General features: G+C 44.6%; 1 protein-coding gene across 17 annotated transcripts in view; it reads right to left on the bottom strand.

The window, feature by feature from the left end:
* DNM1 (dynamin 1) overlaps nucleotides 1–21,020 on the bottom strand; it is a 130,415-nt gene that overhangs the window by 65,469 nt on the left and 43,926 nt on the right. For 13 of the 17 annotated variants that reach the window (XR_014521573.1, XR_014521574.1, XR_014521575.1 and 10 more), the window contains exons 6-10: nucleotides 18,939–19,099; nucleotides 17,507–17,649; nucleotides 15,939–16,074; nucleotides 14,514–14,581; nucleotides 12,014–12,152 (exon numbers count right to left, since the gene is read on the bottom strand). Coding sequence is in view for 12 of the 17 variants with exons in the window: in XM_083485824.1 (XP_083341950.1) it covers nucleotides 12,014–12,152; nucleotides 14,514–14,581; nucleotides 15,939–16,074; nucleotides 17,507–17,649; nucleotides 18,939–19,099 (647 nt within the window). In the remaining 5 variants the exon portion in view is untranslated. Of the gene's footprint in view, nucleotides 1–7,677; nucleotides 7,817–12,013; nucleotides 12,153–14,513; nucleotides 14,582–15,938; nucleotides 16,075–17,506; nucleotides 17,650–18,938; nucleotides 19,100–21,020 lie in introns of all 17 variants that reach the window. The other 4 variants (XM_083485823.1, XM_083485818.1, XM_083485820.1 and 1 more) reach the window with 1 other exon arrangement.

A 21,020-nucleotide genomic window follows, 5' to 3' on the forward strand; every position in this document is an offset into this window, starting at 1 on the left:
AAGCCCACCTTTTTGCTGCATTATCTTGTCCAGAGGCAACTATACTTATAAGTATGTGCCATACCTGAGCTTTGAGTCCTACAAGAGCCTAGCAAGGGCCCTGTCAGATAGAGAAGTTCCCTTCTGGATATTTATACCAAGGGTAATATAAGATGTGTGGTCTATCAGAAGAATTTTTCCATTTTGACAGGGGTTTTTTTAAAAGACATTTTATAGCCCCTCTTGTTTTAGTTTAGTGATTAATAATTTAAGTAATTCATGAGCTTAATTAGGATTAATAAGGACTGTGTTTTGGCATATGCATCTTTTCAAACTGCAAACTGCTTTGAAATTTTGGAACACAGGATAGACTATAAATACAGTATGCAGAAACATGCCATGTCACTTTGGCTGAAATTAAAATAGCAGATATGCCTCCTTGACAATGGTAACTGTGAAGTTGAAATTAGGAGTGGCAATTATAGCTAATTTTGCGTGGCCTGGTACATAGCAAAAATGGATGCATTGAGAATACTGGGTATCAGAAAGCTGAACAGCATAGGATAATATTGCTTCTCTGTACTGAAGCATTTTGGTCTTATTTACAAGTTGTGTTACTGTTTTCTGTGAAACAATAAGATTTAGACTCATTGGAAAGAATTTGGTTACATTGTTAAGCAATCCATATTTTTGGTTCCAGAAGAACAAATATAAAGGCAAATATAAATAGGCAAACACTAAGGAAAGAAACTATGAACCGAACATCTCATTGCTTACTTAAATTGAAGCTGATAGGCAAGATTATAATTGAACATGACATGGTTACGGTCCTGTGCACACTTACCTGGAAGTAAGCCCCACTGAAAAGAATGAGATATGTAAATGATATGTTTAAAGCAGATGAGAAAAAAGGATTTAGTACAGAATTTTCAAGGTATGGAAAGGAATTATTGGGAAACAATGAGAAGTTATTATTTAGAATGTATAAACTGCTGATAGAATGGCACACAAAACACGAAGAAATAAAATGGGTAATGATAAAATGGGCACAAGATACTGGGCATAATAGCCAACTTCTGTTTTGGGAAAAATTATGGAAGGAAGATCTAAAATTCACAGCGTGCTGTTCGTTGAAGGAAAACTATATGAAAATGATGTATAGGTGGTATTTAACACCAGCAAAATTAGCTAAAATGTATAGAACTGCTTCTAATGTATGTTGGAAATGTAAAGAAAAAGAAGGCGCGTTCTACATATGTGGTGCAAGATAACTAAAGCATTCTGCGAAATGATATATAATGAATTGAAGAAAATTTTTGAAATAACTTTTGTGGAAAAAACAGAGGCTTTTTTGTTAGGCATTTTAGGTACAGAGATTCTTAAAGAGCAGAAAAGACTATTTATGTATGCGACGACAGTAGCAAGAATATTACTGGCCCAGAGTTGGAAAGAAGATAAGGTTCCAACCAGAGAAGAATGGCTAATGAAGATGATGGACTATGCTGAAATGGTAAAATTGACGGGGAGAATGAGAGACCAGGATGAGAAGAAGTTTAAGAAAAAATGGGGAAAATACATAATTTATTTAAGAGAATACTGTAAACAACTAAAAACTTTGGCAGGATTAGAGTAATACTTGTAACGTACGAAACACAGCAGAAAAAGGTAATAATATTGTTAACAAATTAGATAAAAAATGGATAAGTTGAAAGAAAAAGGGATTGACATTGAAAACCAGAGAAGGGCGGTAGGAAGTCTGGGGATTCTGAGAATCATAAATGTGAAGGCGAACGATATGTTTAAATTGAAATATGTTCTGTAAAACTCAATAAAACATATTTAGAAAAAAGAAATAATGAGACTTCTGAGAAAATGTGCATAGGAAGCTGTAAAGCAGTCAGACAAGGACTGGACAGCATATATAAAGTATATTTCATTGTGAATCTTCTAACTGAAGTCATTTTTAAGGGCAGCCACAACTGCAACATTTGACATTACCAAGACTGGAATGTCTGAATATTTAGCTGCTTATTGCTCTAGAACAGGGAAGGGCAAGCTGCAGCCCTCCATAAGAGCCTGCTGGATCAGGCCAAATGTCCACCCAGTCTAGCATCTTGTCCTCAAGGGGCCAACCAGATGCCTCTGGGAAACCTACATGAAAGATTCAAACACAAGAGCGCTCCAACTTTGTTGAATATCCATGAGTTCTAGAGTGGGAGAAAATCATTTCTCTATGCACTTTCTTCATGCTATACATAATGAACTTGTATCATGTCACTTCTTACTTGCAGTCTCTCTAAACTAAAAATCTCATAATGCTTCAACCTTTCTTCATAGGAGAGTCACTCCATCCCCTTTATTGTTGCCGTTTTCCGAACCTTCGCCAACTCTACAATCTCCTTTTTGAGGTGAGGCGACCAGAAATGCGCACAGTAACAACTCTAGGTGTTGCTGTGCTTTTATCATCCCTTTTGACTGACCATGTTGACTAGGGCTGATGGGAATAGGGCGTCCCCAAACCTGCTTCAGACAGAAGGAGAAACATCCTTACTTCTTGCTGGTTAAGATAGAAGGAACCGTGCCAGGAAAAACCCAGGAAATTGGAAAATCTTTCTCAGCTTTTTGTTGTTGGAAAAATAGAAAAGCAATAACCATCTTGTTGACACAAAACAAACTACTCCAATCTGTGAAATGCTCTCAGTTTATTCAAAACTTTGACTATTTGATAAAATTTTCAAACAAAGCAGAAGGAAAGGAAAACTGTCATAGCCATGTTCACCAGAACTCATGCGGGGGAAACACCACACCTAGCGCATGCATGGGGTCAAGCGATGCTGAGGAAGAGCAGGCCACAGGCACACCACGGGACACCACGCCCACACGGGATCATGCGTCAGGATGCAAAGGGGCAAGGTGGGGAGGCAGTAGCACGACGAAGCACCCAGAAATGCCATGATCCTGAACAGGAGAGCAGGTGAAACCTAAGAAAGGGGGCTGGCTTGGAAATTGGTTCTCAAATATTTGCCAAGTGCACATTTCCTTCTCCTGGACTTTCACCATCGTGTCCTTTATTCCAGAATGTGACAGCTGCATCTACAGGTGTCTCCCTAACTTAGGAACTTTCTTCCATGCTATGGAACTCGCAGTGGACAACCTCAGACCACATCTCCAATCAAGTCTCTGCTTCTTCCTCTCACCTCCCTCTGCCCTCGCTTCTTCCTCTACTGTTCTGACGGCTGCCTCGCTCAGGTCCAACGTTACATATGGGCTGGTGCAACCTGCTGAAATGGTTGTCCTAGGCCTGGCCTAGAGCTAGTAATTACTACTTTGCAAGTGGAAGGTTGGTGGCCACCTTCTCTGGCAGAACTCCTGCACCTTTAACAGCAGCCTGGCTCAACACATAAAATAAACAGGTGAAAAGCACTATAGCTCATCGGTAGAACATTTGTTCGGCCTGCTGGCAGCTCCAGTTTCAACCCCTGATGTCTTCAGGTAGGCCTGGCAGGGCCAGACTAGGGATGAGTGAATCTGCTAATTTCAGTTTCTCATTTTCCCAATTCTCCACATTTTCACATTGCCATTGTCCACCCAGGGACAGCTGTGGCCAGGATTTCTGCAATTCAGGGGGTTAGACCAGATGACCCTAACTCTATTCAAACAATGATTCTATGATACACATTAGTTTATATAAAAAATAAAGTCTGTGTGAGAATTCATAAGCATTATAGTGCAAATGTCTCCTAATGTGTACATTTGTGTAAGCATTATTGTACACTACTTTAGCTAGGGGCTCATTTATCCACACACATCCTTCCTCCAGCTTTCCAGGCACAGTCCATGTTTTAAAGCTTCATGTCTGAAAGATTTGTTGCCCTGGAGCTTTCGACATGAAAACTTGCTCTTTAGCACCAAACTGGAGCAATCCATGGAAAACCCAAATGGTTGTTTGTTGTGCTTCAGCTTTAAAGAGCACTCAGATACAGTGCCTGGAAAGAGTGGGGCAAAAGTAAGTGTGGATCACACCTATTGTATTGATTTTTATGTATGTTTATTTACATTACTATATGTACTTTTTTGCATCTTACTTGGTGGATAACTTCATTGCATTTCAGCTCACACAATGTTCTGTAAAGTGTGAATTAGGTAATTTTGCCCATCAGGGCAAATTGTGTCAAACTCCTGCCCCATGCCTTTGCTGGACTAAAACATTTTGCTGCCTGAAGGAAGGAGCAAGATCAGACACATTCCCTGGTACAGAAGCTGCCCAGGCAGCTGAATCTCACTTAAACTCTGGGCCACCATTATCCACCGTTCCTGGGGGCAAAAGGCCAGTTTGGAGTGAGGGTTTTCAGACCAGGCTACGTGGAAGGCACAGCCCTGCCCTTGAACATCCCTGTCCCCTCACTCTGCCTGACAGAAGGGCTGGTGGCCCTTGTTTGAAAAGATTCCTGTCTTAAACCTGAATTTCCCATCTTTCTATCTCCCTGTTGGAAAAGTGGCAGCTGCTTGATTTCTCAGGGTCAGGCTCTCAAGAAAAGGCAGAGGAGCAGAGCCGTTAAAAAAAGGGGGGTGGCCATCCTGTTAAGGTGATGTTAGAACAGCAGCGCGTTCAGGCTGTGAAGAGTCTTGTCATGTGTAAAATGAAATGTCAGAGCCAGGCCTGCCAGGCCTAACCGAAGGAACCATTTGTTTCCCTACACTTCCACCTCTTCCTCTAGCTTTTCATTCTTTTTTCAGCACCAGCTAAGTTTTTCCATCTTTTCTTGTGGCTCAGTTATATGCACCCACACATCCATCCACACCCACACAGACCGCTCAGAAAAACAGATGGATTCATTTCCCGTGCAATTTGCAATGATTAGTAACGATCTTTCACTGATGGACGGGGATGGGGTTTTGTAACTCAGGTCTGCCTTTCCTTGCGGCTTATACCAAGTCACTCTGGGGGTGAGATGGAATATTCAGAACAGAAATTCACTCACGGAACCAGAAAGGTCCAGTGAGCGCACGCGCACACACACACACACACACACACACACACACACACAAGCAAACACAATTCACCTAACATGTAGGCCTCAAGACACCTAGATTAGCATTTCTCTTAGAACTCCAAAGAAATTCCCTGAGCACAGGGTTGTGTTAGACTAATAGCCAGCATTACAAAAGGCATGTCTTGCATGTCTTCATAGCTGATTCAGAGGGAAGGATTCCACCTACTGAAGCAGAAACATCAACTCTTCTAGCAGTTCCCCCTTCCCACCCAATCCAGGTCTAGGACCTTCTGGGTTCTGGGATTTGAGTTTTCAAGATATATCTGCTAAGCATGTGACACTGTCTGTAATGTGACAGTGAGAGCAAGAGAGGTGGACCAACAAATAAGAGGAAAGAGCCCAAAGTGGAGCATTGTCTTATTCAGTGGGAGAAAACAAGTCACAAAGAGAGGGGGAGCTGCAGGGCAAGAATTCAAGTGCTGAAGGAAAGTGGGGTATAAAATGTCTCTTGAAAAGAGGTGCAGGAACTAAGAAAATGTTGCTTGATTGTCTTGGAACCCTCTTCTCCCAAGCTGTCACTTCAGAGAAGAGATTTTGCTTGGGACCTCAGCACAGAAGGAAAGGGTTAAATCTCCCTTTCCCACCCACTTGATGCAACCCCATTAATTTTCAGGATGCTATTTACATTTTTTTAAAAAAAACAACAACAACCATGCATGTTAAAGATTCATTTAACGTCACCTCTTATGTAGCCCTGACATTTTCGCAATTGACTCATGGTGCAAGCCACACATTTAGTCAGAAGTAAGTCCCACTGAATTCAATGGGACTTAACCCCAGGATAATGGGGTATAGGATTGCAGCCTTAAATTGCTTTTGCATTTCTCATTTTGGACTGCTGTGTGCAGGCACTCTTCCTACTTCTACTCTCAAACCTGGGAATATCTCTTTGGGATTGCCGGATCCAGTCCTGGAATACAGGAGAGAAACGGAGTGGTTTTTAGTACAGCACTTGCAACTTTACCTGAGCAGGGAGAGTGAATTGTTAGGACACTAATCCAGCTGTAAACAATGACTGTATCAACTAAAGGGCAAGGTGGCCTCTTTAAAGAGGTGTGTGGTGCCCCCTGATGGAGTCCACAGGTTCAGGAAAACAGCACTGATCTGGCAGATGTGAGATGGCATCGTCTGGAAGAGATTTATTTATTTATTTATTTATTTATTTATTTGGGGTTTTTTGGGGGGGTTTTTTAATATCCACAATCTCTTTCTCTGCTTCCTTGTTCTCAAAAGTTTGGCTTTCCAGATGGGGAAAAGCAAATAAAACAGGTTTTCAACATGCAAATCAGGGACAGTTTGAAATTGGGGCCGGGCTGTGTGTGTGTGTGTGTGTGTGTGTGTGTGTTGCAACAAGACTTTATTCTGAAACAAAGGGGGAGTATGACAAGAAAGGGCTTGCTAATAAGCAATCACCCTTTTTATCCAGCTGACTTCTGAATTCCTATCTTAAGAAATTTATAGCAGTTGGCTCTGAGTGATGGCAGACACAATATTACATTGTAAGTGGATCATTTATTAATTTGGGCCCCTCTTCCCCCTAAAGAGCTTGAGAACAACACTACCATCACCAACACCACTTTAACGTCTGAAAGAGCAAGATGGTTAATTTGCTTAATTATACCATCTGGAATTACGGTAACAAGGCAAAAGGGGATTCATCTGGTCCAGCATCCTGTTCTCAAAGTGGCCAACCAGAAGCCTGAATGGGGAACCTGCAAACAAGACCCAAGCCCAAGAGCCCTCTCTCATCCCGTGGTTTCCTAAAACCATTGAGGCAAAGCATAGCCACCGTGGTTAGTAGCCATTTGTAAATGAATGCATTACTAGGCACTTAGGAAGCAGGTAGATGGCTGTGTCATGGTAGATGTTATGGTGTTGATCGGGCCAGTTTGCAATCACAAACACAGCTTGGGGTTACTTATTATTGGCTGTGCAAATGGCTTGTTCACAGTTCCTTCACTCATATAACCAAGAATGAGGTTGAATCAGGTCTTCACTGAGAGGCTGTTATCCCTTTTACTGGAAACAGTAGGGTATAAACCTTGTATGCGCATTGCTCCAGCTCCCATCAACTCCAGCCAGTTCGGCCAATGGTCAGAGATGGTGGGAGCTGTAGTCCAGCAACATCTGGAAGGCACCAGGTTGTCTAACCTTGTTCCAGACACTGGACAATGGACAGATATAAAGCCATGAGATTGTACCCTTCTGTGACCCAGTGGCATGCCAGACTTTGTACGAAGCTAATTGGCATGGTCATACTGTAGGATTTGCCACCACCTGCAAATCCTCGTTATCAATATTGCTTTAATTCTGTTCTGTGATTTTTAGTGATATGGTTTATTTATTCTTACGTTAACAGCTCTGAGGTCGCTTGGGGATGAAAAGCTTCACATCAACACAGTAAATAATAATAAAAAACAAACAACTGTTTTAAAGAACTCAATGCCTATTGCCTACTAACAAACCAAGAGCCAAACTCTGGCACACGTCCCTAATTTTCCTCTTTTTGCTGGCAGGGATCGCTGCACTCGGCGTACCAAGAAATGAGCCCCTGTGTCTCTGTCCCTGGATGGATGGGTAAGCCTGGGTGCAAAGTGGCATTGTGCCAAGGTTCCCTCTCTTTGGGGGCGTACGGTTTCTTTACCTTTTCGCTACACTTTCTGATGGTGGACGTGAGCTCACTCACTACCATGTCCACACACTTCAGACATGGCTCATTCAGTTTCTGCACCTGCTTTTTCACTATGGCTTCAAAAGCGAGGTCAGGCGTGAAGAGACCCGTTCTGCGTGGCGAAAGGAGCAGGGAAGGAGAGAAGCAACAACAAGAAGAAGAAAGGAGTGCGAAGCAGACGGCGGAGGAAAGAAAGAGATCAGACAGAGGGGAGGGAGGGGAAGAAAGGAAGAAAGAGAAAGAGAAAGAGAAAGGAAGAAGAGAAAAACACAAGGCAAAAATGAGATTTTGGTTCACTCCACAGGCCAGGGGTAGCCAATGTGGTGCCATCCAGGTGTTGCTGGGTTCCCAGCTCCCACCACCCCTGACCACTGGTCAAGCTGGCTGGAGCTGATGAGTGCTAAAGTCCAGCAGCATCTGGAAGGAACGATATTGTTTATCTCTGCCTTAGGCAAATGTAACCCAAGTGAGCGTCACTAAAGGACCCAAAGTGCTGCCAAGCATCAGGTGGATTCTACAGGAGGAAGAAAAGATGGAATGAAAAACTGCAAGCCAGGGTGTGGCCAGTGAAATGGACAGATGGGAAAATGCAGGGATCCCTTCCTCCCCAACCCTACCACTCTCTCTGACTCCTGAAAAAATGAAGCCTTCATCTCCCTATTGAGAGTCTAACTGGGGCCTCAGGTCATCTCTCATCCACTCTCAAGGTTGCTTTCTAAGTGGACACCTAAAAAGCTAAAACATGAAGCTTAAGGTCCTTGAAGAAGTAACCCTGAAAACCCTAACATATGTGTCAGAGGGAAGACCTACAGCAGCGGTGGAGAACCTGCAGCCTGCCAGATGTTGCTGGACTACAAATTGCATAATCCCTGACCATTGGCCATGCCAGCTGAGGCTGATAGGAATCAAGATTCAATACATGGGGCATCACAGACTCCCTGTCCCTGATCTACAGGCTCTCTTCTGCAGCTTTTACTATGTGTGACTTTTCTCTTGAAGATGAACATGAGTTAAAATTTACCACTGTATGTTGCCACATAACATGTGTATGCACTCTGCTAGACTTTTTAAAACTCAGAATCATGTATAGTATTCTGTAACCTGAATAATAAAGCTTCGGTACTATAAAGCTGGATTCTGCAGCTTGCATAAATCAGGTGCCAACTGTTTCCCCCTCCCTGTGTGCTTTCATAAGGGAACAGCTGCCAAACAGCTACAAGGGTGTTTCTTACCTTTTGAGTCTGAGTATAAAAATATTGGTGTGAGGAGACAAGGTATGTTGTCAGGTGCTAATGCCACCAGCTTTGGCCTCACTTTAGATTATACTGTTAATTGTCTTACTGCATGCTTACTTTTGATATATTTCAAATGAATTGCTATTTGATGACTTGCTAGCGTTATGTTGTAGTGATATCCTTTTCGTTGGTTATTGTACTACTGTACAATCTTGAATTCCTGGCTGCATCTGCAAAACCTACCAGTGGCCAATTAGGCACAGTTCCCTCTCCTCAAAAAACACCCCAATGTACATTTGTATGTGCTACTTTCTGTTTATAGATAACATGCGTAGAGGCCGGTGACCAAGATGATAAAAGGTCTGGGAACTCAACCTTATGAGGAACAGTTTGGGGAGCTTGGTATGTATTGCTTAGATGAGAGGTGATATGATAGTCATCTTCAAATACCTTAAGGGCTTCCACATGAAAGATGAAGCAAGCTTGTTTTCTCCTGCTCCATAGGGTAGGACCCGAACCAGTGAATTTAAAAAACAAGAAATGAGGTTCCGACTAAACCAAAGAAGAAGGTGGACTAGCTTTTAAGAAGAAGTTGGATGGTCACCTGCCAGAAAACCTTTAGCTGTGATTCCTGCATTGCAAGGAATCGGACTAGAAAACCCTTAGGGTCCCTTCCAATGCTACAAAGCTATGATTCTATTATTCTAAGTTGGTCAACTGCCTGCCCTGCACAGAACTACCCCTGAAGGAGCAGGTACACAGCTGAAGAGTGTTTCTGGAACCAACATTGTCCTAGAGGCCTGCATAACCTGAGTGGCTAGAAGTGTTTTTCCCCAGCTGCAGTTAGGATGGCAGTTCTGACAGGTGAGGAGGAATGAAACGGAAAAGGGAATGGCTGGCTGGCTCCCTGAACAACAGCACTTTATGCTGCACCATTTCGGTACAGTTTCCACTTATACAAGGTTATGCTGGACTAAACAACGCTCTTTCCTTTCTCTCTCATTCTCTCTCTCTCTCTCACACACACAGCGCCAAGGGCCTCAGTCACAGGCAAATTCAAACTGCAAGTGTTGGTTCTGTAGGAACCAGTGATAACAATCTCTATCTGTCTGCATTCTTTCCAACTTTTCCATTCTTACCTGCTTCCTAATTGCTTAGAACAATTGTGGGGAACCTTCAGCCCTCCAGATATTGTTTGACTACAACTCCCATCAGCCCAATCAAGCATGGCCAATGACTAGGGATGGTGGGAATTGTATTTCAGCAACACTTGGAGGGCCAAAGGATCCTCACACCTCTGGATACCCAGTCCTCACTAGAAAGAAGGAAACTGTTCTTCATGACCGTTTTAGAAAGGGTTTCACTACAGATACAGATTTGCTCTTGTTAGGGGAGGGCGAGAGAAATAAGATAAAGAGGAAAGAATGTGAATAGAACAAACAAACAGAAAAGGAGATTTGTAGAAAATCAGGGAATGGTGATTAACCAATGGGAAAATTAACAGAGAAGGTACAAGTGGAGTGGGCAGGGGCATGAAAAATTGGCCCTTCCAATCCAGTTATTCAGATGACACTGCATACTTGGCAGCCTAGCGGCTTGTGTTTAATCAGGCACTAATGGCAAGATTTCTGGGTGCTCCCCACAGCCACAGACCCCCCCAACACCCCCATAAGGAGAGCAGGGTAAAAAAACAAAAGTCCTCCCAGCATTCTAGAACTTCAAGGAACCTATGACAGATGCGCTCACTTTTGTTTGCTCCCAATCTGAGCCCAAGAATGATGACAACCGGTCATTGTGGCCTCTTGCCAAAGCACCAGGCATCTCCTCATTTGCCTGGACTCAGTCTTTGCCACAAATAACATTCTAGAATACTCCATCTTTCACCCTGCCCAGTTACCTGTTCCCAAATGGCCACCAGTTCGTCCAACATGCCAAGGGTTCCAAACGCTCACACTCTAGAGAGTCAAAGGCCTTTTTAAAATTGAATAAATAAATTCCAGTACCTGGGTGTCTGCCTGAAAGGAGCAGAGAATGACTAAGAGAAGGAACACCTGTCTCTCCTGTATTTCTCTGCACCTGCAGCCATTTGGAATAAAATGGGGTGAGGTTATGGTACTTCTCCCGTGACAGCCAATCATAGCCTAACCAAATGAAAGATGGAAACTTCCAAGCCCACTCATTCCAAGAGACTGAGGAGAGAGTGGTGGGCAATCAAGAGAGGAGAGATGTTTTTAGTTTAGTTCTCTTCAGCCAGTTGCTGCTCTTCCAGGACAGGACACAAACCAAGCCAATCAGAAAATGTACCAAGCTTCAGAGGTTTTAGAACAGACCCATGTGGCTATAGAGCCCTCAGAAATTGAAATCCCGAGATATAAAGACACTTATTAATGGTGGAGACAGACTGTTAGAAAAGTATTATGTGCTACTCTAAAAAAGAAAAAAAAGTCTGATGTTTGAAGGCACTAGGTGTTCCAGTCACTGGTGTGCATGTCTCTAAGAGATGTTGTGAAGCCAAGCCAGCTGTAATCGCTCTGGGAATGCTAAATCTGTTTCCACCCTAAGCATTGTTTCCTATCTATATCCCATTCTGAAGACCTGAAATCTCCAAAGGAAGCTCTAATGGAGAAATCAGAAGCAAATGGAGAAATCAGGTAGGATTCTGGTGAAGCTGTGGGAGGTGGGGACAAGGCTGCAGCCTGTTCTTGTTGGGTTCTTTTTTTTAAGTATAAAATTTTCCTCCTGTTTGAGGGCCAGCTGAATGCATTTGTTCCTCATGGTCTAATAAGTTGTAGTGGGACCCAGGATTCTAGAGCTCATGAAGAAATGGCTGTGCTTTGTTTGGCGGAAGGAAAGCTAGCCACACCCCTTAAGCTTCCCCATCTCTTTCTGATTGGCTAGGGAACTCCAGCCTGGATTCGCTCAGTTCTAGTCATGCTGTTAAGGACGGTAGTTAGAAAATACAACAAAACGTCTCTGCCAGGCAGGGTTGTCACCCAGATCACAAATGCTGTGCTTCAGCCAGAGGGGATGTGGGCAAGAGCATGTTGGGACCCCATGCTCCCTTTCGGGGTTACCTTCTTGGTGCACTGTCTAACGGTATTGATTAACTCCGAAATCACCATATCCACGCATTTCAGGCAAGGCTCTTTAATCTTCTTCACCTGCTTTTTCACAATGGTCTCAAAGGCCATGTCGGGCGTGAAGAGACCGGTTCTAAACACCCCGGTGGGGAAGGGGACAAGACAAAGTGGGAGGAAGACAGGGCAAGAGGAGTGACACAGCATTACAGATCAACTTCAGAGCAGTCGCTCATATCACAGAGAAGCAGCTTTGGGTGTGCTGGGTGAGACTTGAAAAATCAGGAAGGAAGAGAAGAGCTCTCTGAGGGCTACACAACCCACTTCCCCACATGGACAAGGCCAGGGGTGAAGGACACTGTGGCTCTCCCAGCTACCATCAGCTCCAGGTGATGTAGTTAGGGATGTAGGGATCTGAAGTGATGGGCCAACCTTTGGCTTAGATGGAGAAGAGATGGCCTTCGTGTCCCAGCAGGCTTTGGGCCTCCCAAGCTGACCCTTCTTCTGCCCTGCTGCACTGTTCTCTGAGCATTGCTTGCAGCAGGAGTGGGGAACCTTTGGCCCTCCAAATCAGGGGTGAGGAACCTTTGTCTCACACACTCATACAGGCAACCTTCCCAGGGCTGCATGCTGCAGTGGATGGGGCCAGAGGCTGAGCAATGGAAATGACTTTTACCTTTGTACCGTACTTTACATCCCAGCCATGCAAAAGTCAGGTGTTTCTACACAAACACACACACTACCAATCCATCCACCATCTAAGCAAGTGAGAGGCATTCTCTCAGTTCAACAACACATTCAAACCAATCAAAAGCCTTTGAGGAGGGCCCAGAGCAGGGCCTGGCAGGGGCTAGATGAAGAGGCTTAGGGGGATGCATTTGGCTCCCTTGCCTGCACAAAACCTTGTTGGACTCCAATTCCCACCAGTCTTGACCAGCTTGACCAGTCTTGACCAACTAGAGCCAGGGCTTTTTCGGCTGTGGCTCCGATCTGGTGGAACACTCTGTCACAAGAGACCAGGGCCCTGCGGGACTTGACATCCTTCCGCAGGGCCTGCAAGACAGAGCTGTTCCACCAGGCCTTTGGCCAGGTCACAGCCTGACTCCCTCCCTCGGCAATCTTCGCAGAGCTCTGGCCCAATGGTTGCTAGTGGCTTGAATTAATTAATTTTTATAATGAATGATTTTAGAATGTTGTTTATGTTGTACTTTTGTACTGTTTTATTGCTGTTAGCCGCCCTGAGCCCGGCTTCGGCTGGGGAGGGCGGGATATAAATAAAATTTATTATTATTATTATTGGCCAATGGCCAGGGATGATGGGAACTGTAGTCCTACAAGATGTACAGGGCCACTGGTTCCCCACTTTTACATTAGTAATTTTTCATTACTGTTTTCAATTTGTTCCTTTGTAGCTTGGCATGTGCTACTTTATGGGGTTCTATTGCTGTGCTGGCTGGGGATGATGGGACTTGTAGTACTAAATTTTCCCAGGGCACCAGGTTGGTGAAGGCTGCCCTTGTCATTGCAAGGAAGAGAAGAGGCTCAAGTAGCGGGAGCAGTTCTGCCACCACCACCACACCTAGTTAGTCTCTTAGATTGCATATATTTTCTAATGACACACTTGCAGTGAGGGCAGAGGGAGCAGAGCATCAGATGAGAACAGAGCCAAGAGAACTTTGAGGCTGATTATCACTGCATACAGAAGCAGCAACAAATGTGTATCCTGACTCAACCCTTACGATGTGGGCCTTAGGCAGGATGCACACCCCATCATGAGTTGCTCATCATGGAAAACTTAAAAGTGCTGAGAACTCATGGGAAGTGAGAGGAGCAAAATGCACCTCAGGGCTGCTCTGTCCCAGCTGGCATGCTAAGAACCTCCTCCCTGTCTTAATCAGGCCAAACTACAGCCAGCCCCTGGGCTTGGTGCAACATCAAAGCCATACGCCTGAAGCTGGTGCTATCCAGATGTTTTGGTCTACAGCCCTCATAATGCCAACCAGTGACCACATGAGCCAAGGCTGAAGAAACATCTGGAAGGCATCAGGTGGGGGAGGCGGTCTAAATGGGTCCTGCAAGTATGACAGGCCTGTTTTACACCAGTGCAGGTTGCAGACAGAACTGGCCTCACCACCAGAATGAAAAACTGAGCCGTTGTATATATTCGAGGGGAAAAAGCAACATGAAACAATAGCCAGGATGGGATTACTTCCTGGGGTACTTATTCTTGCAGATGACATCCCTTCCCCTTCCACAGTGAATGGAAAGGCAGCTTTATTTTACATGCTCCTGGCTCAGGGAAACAGGAAGCAAGCCAACGGGGATCAATAGTGGAACCTACCCACAGGTTTCAAAGCCGACCACCTCGGCAGGCACTTCTGCCCGTCTGCCAACCTACCATACCTCTGATGTCTTCAGGACCCAGCACTGGAAGTTCTAGAAATACTGTCAAAGAAACGGCGCAGAGGCAGCCTGCCTCCACTGCATTGATACATGCCTGATTCCATGGATGTTCTTGATGGCGTAGCTGATCTCTCTTCGCAGCTCCTTCTCATCAAATTCCATCTGCATGGGGAGAAAAAGCCATCAGCACAGCCATTGCAGCATGTTGCTACACGTCTGGACTACCTCAATGTGCTCTATGAGGGGCTTCCCTTGTACTTGATCAGGAAGCTGCTATTACTGCAGAATGACAGGCGAGGATCTGGGAGACAAGGGTTCAGATCCCTACTTGGTCATGAAACTCAGTGGGTGACCTTGGGCCAGTCACTCACTCTCAGCCTGAACCTACCTCACAGGGTTGTTGTGAGGATAAAATGGGGAAGAGGAGAACTATGCACGGCAGCCTGAGCTCCTCAGGATATAAATGCAATAAATTAAGAAGGTGGGATATACCGTTGCCTCAGGAGTGTGAGGAAAATTCTCAGGGATAATTCACACCCTGGCCGGCACTTTCTTGATCTCCTGCCCTCAGGCAGAAGATACAGAAGCATGATTAGTCGCACCAACAGGGTAAAGAGCAGCTTCTATCCATGGGCTGTTAGGCTGCTGAATGAAAAGATAACAACAGGGCAACTGACTTTCGGGTTTGGTGGGTGTGCGTCAGTAAATGAGGGGAATTAAGACTAAGAGAGCTGAGCGGGGGGTGCGCGTGTAATCTCACTGTATACAAGCTGGACAAGTGACAATAAAGTATTTCAATATACATGCAATAAATTAAGTAAATAATAAATAAGCTCAAGGGCAAATGGCCTCTTGTTATTCACCTCAACTCTACAACAGTTCTCTCAAAAAGGTTGTCCCTCAGGAAACTGAAACTTACACCCCTGTTCTTATAGGTTTTCAGGGCCTCACAGAAAGAAGACAGGGAGACCACCCCAGCTGCTCCAGGGGGTGGGATCCAAACCAAAGGATTCAAATGAGGAGGGAGGAGATTCTGACGAAACTTTATGGGGGCAAGAGCCATTTGACAGTGAAACAGGCTCCCTCAGAAGACGGTGGACTCTTTGCGGAAGGTTTTTAAACAGAGGATAGCTGTCTGTCAGGGATGCTTTAGCTGCAATTCCTGCACTGAGGGGGTTGGACTAGAAGATCTCAGGGTCCCCTCCTACTGTACAGTTCTATGATTCTATGATTAGCAAAAAGAAGGAAAATGGAAGGAAATGAAAATGAAGAAAGCAGCATGTTACCCTGAAGGAGACCAGTTGAGAAGAAGAAGAAGAAGAAAGAGTACAGGGAGCAAAAAAGGAAATGCCAGCGGCAGCCTATGCCAGCCACCTCAGAATTCATTCCAGTCGGCACAGCTGTTCAACAACCCAGCAGGACACAGCAGGGCTGGTGGAAGTTGTAGGCCAAAATATCTGCAGGGAACTGGATTGCAGAAGGCTGGCCTAGGCAAATGCTAATGAGGGATCCGTTTTACCTTCACCAACTCAAAGGGGAACCTCTCGTGGAAGATGCGGTTGATCCTGGCACCTCCAGACAGCTCATAGGTATCGATCTGATCACCAGAGCCTTCAATGCGCTTCTCGAAGTCGACAGCAAACTGCTGGACCATTCTATGCAGGGAATTAAAGAAGGGAGGAAGAGATTTCATAAATGTAGAACACCCATCCAATTAAAGTTCACTGAAGCCATCACATGTTTTACAGTCAGCTTGTGAGCTGGCTGTGATTGGCCCTATCTATTGCACACTCCAAAAAAAAGGTCTAAATCATTTGCCACAACATATATGACACAAGCTTAAGAATGGATAGAGAACCTAGCAGACAGCACTGGCGAGGGCTCAGAAGCCAGTGTGGAGTAGTGATTTTAGAGTGCTGGACCAGGACCTGGGAGACTGGAGTTCGAATCCCCACTCAGCCAGGAAGCTCACTGGGCGACCTTGGGCCAGTCACCATCTCTTAGCCTAATCTCACAGGGTTGTTGTGAGGATTAAATGAGGAGGGAGAACTGTGTATGCCCACCTTGAGCTCCCTGTAGAAACAGGTGGGATATAAATGTAATAAATCAATAAAGTAAATGTACTTATGAGGTCCCAGGAACCAAATTTAGGTTGCCAAGTAGGATGGTGTAAGCCAGGAACTCCAGTGCCTTGGCTTCAAGTGTTTGTTTGCTACTGCTGGAAGCCTCCAAGCCAAGATGGCCTTAGAAGACAGCATTGATATAGGGGACGTGAAGGAAACCGAGTGGGAGAGAACCAGCAGGGTACAGTTATCTCTGGTGAAAAATTCAATGGGAAGGACAGGGAAGGATGCATCAGAGGTGGTGGCGCTTGGCACGTCAAAGAGGGCATTGAGCGCAGCATGTCAGAAACCCCCCAAGCGGCAGACTCTTCCATTGTGGTGATACAGGGCCCCAAGAGCAATCTAAGTTTGGGTTACCAGACGTCCCCGATTCCCGGGGACAACCCCCAGATTTGAAATCTGTCCTCAGACAAATTCCGTCCCCGAAATGTCCCCAGATCTGCAAATCTGCTCCCGGGAAACGTGGCAGCGGCAGCCTCAGCAGCCCAGAGCCAGCTTGGTAGCGCAGTTGGCTCTGGCTGGCTTCAGGAGCTGCTTGCTGCTGTGGCGCCCGCCATTTTTCCTCTCCGGAAGTCCCCATATGATGTGTCTTGTGCGCAATCCATCATACAGATGCCTCTGCCACCACCACTGCCAAAGGGGAACCAGGGACGTCCGGCGGTACAGGTCTCCTGCCCCCTTCCCCCTTTGTTTTGACTGACTGGGGGAGGCTCGGGAGTCATAGGCAGGCAGACGTTGCCTGGTTTTTTAAAAACTCTGCGTATTTATGTTTCACAGCACGCAAAATAAGGGCTTTGCACCTTTATATAATACACCTGTGTGCTTGGGCCCAGGGTCTTTGGCCTCACCATCCCCACGACTGACTCCCTGTTGCTACTCAGCTTCAAAAAAAGGGGAGGGGAAGAGTCATTGAAAAAAATCTGGTAACCATAATTTAAGTACTCTTAATTAATAGGTCACTCACTGAAGCAGAGCTTTGGTCTTGCGGGCAGGGTCATCAGGGCGGAAGTTCTTGTATTCTTCCACTTCTTTCTCAATGGAGAGAAGCTGGCTCTGGAGTTTGTTTCGCAGGCCTGGCAATGTGTCTCGGATATGATTGGTCAGTTGCTGCACAAGGAAAGGAGACCATTGACAAAAATGAGCTAAAATCCCATGAGGCTGGTTGACGCATAGGCAAAAGCAAGCTTTGTACTTCAGGATGATGCTTCAGGATTGGATATGATGCTTTCGTCTCCCCTCCCTGCTTCTTGGGTTTTGTTCTCATGCCTTGATAGTTTGTTTTTATGCCTTGATCAGTCAAACTGTGGGTTTGCACAAACCAAAGCTTGCCAGAATTTGAAACCTACTTCAAATCATGCTTTTCCTATTCTTGGTTAGGTAAACTGTTGTTTGCACAGGTTAGGAAATAAGAGAGGGAACTAGATCACATGAGGGAGGAAGAGTACATGAGCTTGGTAAAGTCATAGTAGCCAAACTTCTGTTTAGCCATTAAGTATGAACCAAGTCTATGAAGACAAAAATTAATTGTACTCTTTTGTCATTATTGTTTGATGGTCAGCATACAACATTGTACAAGGCAGCATATTTTTAATGCTGCACATGTCTGTCAGTTGGCATCATCTCAGAACAGACTTTGTCAACCTGGTGCCCTCCAGATGTTTAGAGGGGACCAGGTTGGTGAAGGCTGTCTTAGGGAAAAAAATTCTCCTGTGTGCAAAAGAAGACAGAATGCCTGTTTGAAGGTGGTTCTTGCCACCTGTAGATTTTACAAACAACTGCTTTTTATAATAATAATGATAATAATATCTGCTGCCTTATTAGATAGGGGCACATTTTTCATCTACTAGGGATGTTTTACTCAATTAATCTAATGGATTTATCCAGAAGAGTGTAACTAGAATTGATAAAGAATCATCTACTTCGCATTTTGTTTTTCCAGCTTAACATTTGCAGCTCTCTAAACTGTTCCTCATAGAAGCAGAAACACAAAAGCAGTTTTTAAGTCTCTGAAGGTCTGCCAAGGAGACTTGTTCTCTGTTACTTCCAGCCAAATTCCAGCCAAACATTGAGGCAACCATCCTAGTGGTCTATGCGTGCATGTGACGTCATTTTGGGCGTCTGCACATGTGTGAGCGGCAAAACCCGGAAGTAACACGTTCCGTTACTTCTGGGTCGCCACGGAACGTAACCTGAAAACGCTCAACCTGAAGCATATTTAATCCGAGGTATGACTGTAGCTGAATTCTGAATTGTGCATCGTGCAGAGCGGGGAGCTGAGCTAGCTGCTTTCCAGCCCTCTGATCCCTGCACAATCTCAATGTGTTTTGTATTATTCCTTCGGTGGTACCCCAGGCAGAAGTCCCAGCCAAGTCAGCCCTGTGTGCATCAGTCTTTACCTGGTTCAGTACTTTCTGCAGGTAGGGCGTGCCCATACGATCGGCCATGTGCCTGTACGCTGGGTGGGTGAGAAAGAACTTCCTCTCTGCAGCCAACGCAGCCTGAATATCCTTCTTTCCATCAATATCCTTCTGGCTTCTGTTGACCACACCAATGTAGCCTAGGAAAGAACAGATCCGAAAGTGCAGGTATCAAAGAGTGATAGACACAAGCTACGTGACAAGGCTCTGGATGCAACGAGGAACTGAACTGTGTTCAGTAACAAGTTTGGGGAATCTGTGGCCCTCCAGATGTTGCTGGACTACAGCTTATAAAAACATAAGAAGAGCCTGCAGGATCAGGCCAATTGCCCATCTAGCCTTTCTGAATTCTTTATGAAAAAACTAAGGAAAACTTTTGGGTTGCAAACTCATACAGTGGTGCACTGCAAGACAAATGCCTCGCAAGACGGAAAACTCGCTAGACGAAAGAGTTTTCTGTTTCGGAGGTGCTTCACAAAACGAATCTCCTATGGGCTTGCTTCGCAAGATGACAATGTCTTGCGAGTTCCTGCTGGTTCCCCTCCCCCCTTTTCTAAGCTGCTAAGCCGCTTATCAGCTGATCCGATCAGCAGATAAGCCGCTAAAAGCCTCTAAAAGCCGCTAATCGCGCTAATCCGCTAATCCTTCAATGGGCTTGCTTCGCAAGACGAAAAAAACCGCTAGACGAAGAGAATCACAGAACGGATTCTTTTTGTCTTGTGAGGCACCACTGTACTTGGAAAAGCCAGCCTGTCTAGTATCACAGTTGTATGAGTGCTTGATTTATTTGACAAGAGATTCTGCAATAAAAAATTTTTTTGCAACTAAGAACTCACTATGTGAATCAGGGTTCTCTGCCTATGTGGCTACTAAAACAAAATACAGATTCCGCACCAGAGCCAGATATTCCACTGCAGCTGTCCTAAATTCAACCAGCTATAGCCACATTGTGCAAATCAAAACAGTCCCATCTCTCTCATTAGAATCTAAGTTCCTGAGCTATGTTTTATTGTTCTTTTTCAATGCCAAGTGACATTTTTGGTTTTGCAACTGTAAAAATGGTTTTAAATACCATCTCTATGTGGGTAACATATTGTGGATTTACAATGTCTGCTTTGAATTCATTCTCCAATGTTTTGTCTTACTTTATTTTTGCTGTTGTTGCTTTTCATTTATGTAGTCTAGTGGAGAAAACAACACTTTGAATGATATAAAACTTGATGTTTAACATGCCCAAATGCTTAAAAATACCTTCCATTGTCAATACAGCTGTCATTTGGTTTAGTACCTATGTAGGTGCTAGGTGAAAATATTGTCGACCTTAGGCCATGTAGTCGAAGATCCATTTTTCAATGAGAAAAAATAAGTTTAGATCAAAATTTAAGCTATTTAGAATTTGAAAAATATTTTGTGCTGTTGCTATATGATAAATAACAACCAAAAACATAAAAAATAGAGTTAGGTAAAAAAAAGTAAAAAATGCACATCAATGCCTTTCGCTTAAGGGCAATGATATTGCTCCATGACGAATTTCTCTCCGGAAAAGTGCTTCACGACTCAGAAAAGTTTGGGAACCACTAGACTATGTCACAAAAGTAAGACGTAGTGGAAGGGACTTGTAGAAACCTGCTGAAGATCAAAGATATGGGTGGCTTCAGAAACGAAGAGATGGTCTTTAAGGTATCCCAGCTCCAAATCGTTAAAAGGTCACCTCCAACAATCAATTAGAAATCCAAAGTCAATTGTTGAAGTTCAGGAGTAGCGTCGGCCAACATGGTGTCCTCTAGATGTTATTCAACTACAGCTCTCATTACCCCTGACCACTGGCCATGTTGACTGAGGTTGGCAGGAGTTGTAGTAGGAAACAGCTGGAGGGCACTACATTGGCTACCCCTACTCTGGAGTGTGAAACGTTTAACCCATTTAGAATTCCCAATGTATTTTCACCCAGACCTGGTGGTTCATCTTGAGCCTGGGAAAACATTTCCTTTCTCCTTCTTTTGAAAGAGTAAGGCCAATGTTGGCAAGAGACATAAATTGTCAGAATGCAAAGAAGGACTA

This window comes from Podarcis liolepis, assembly GCF_965112155.1.
Source record: "Podarcis liolepis genome assembly, chromosome: Z".
NCBI lineage: Eukaryota > Metazoa > Chordata > Lepidosauria > Squamata > Lacertidae > Podarcis > Podarcis liolepis.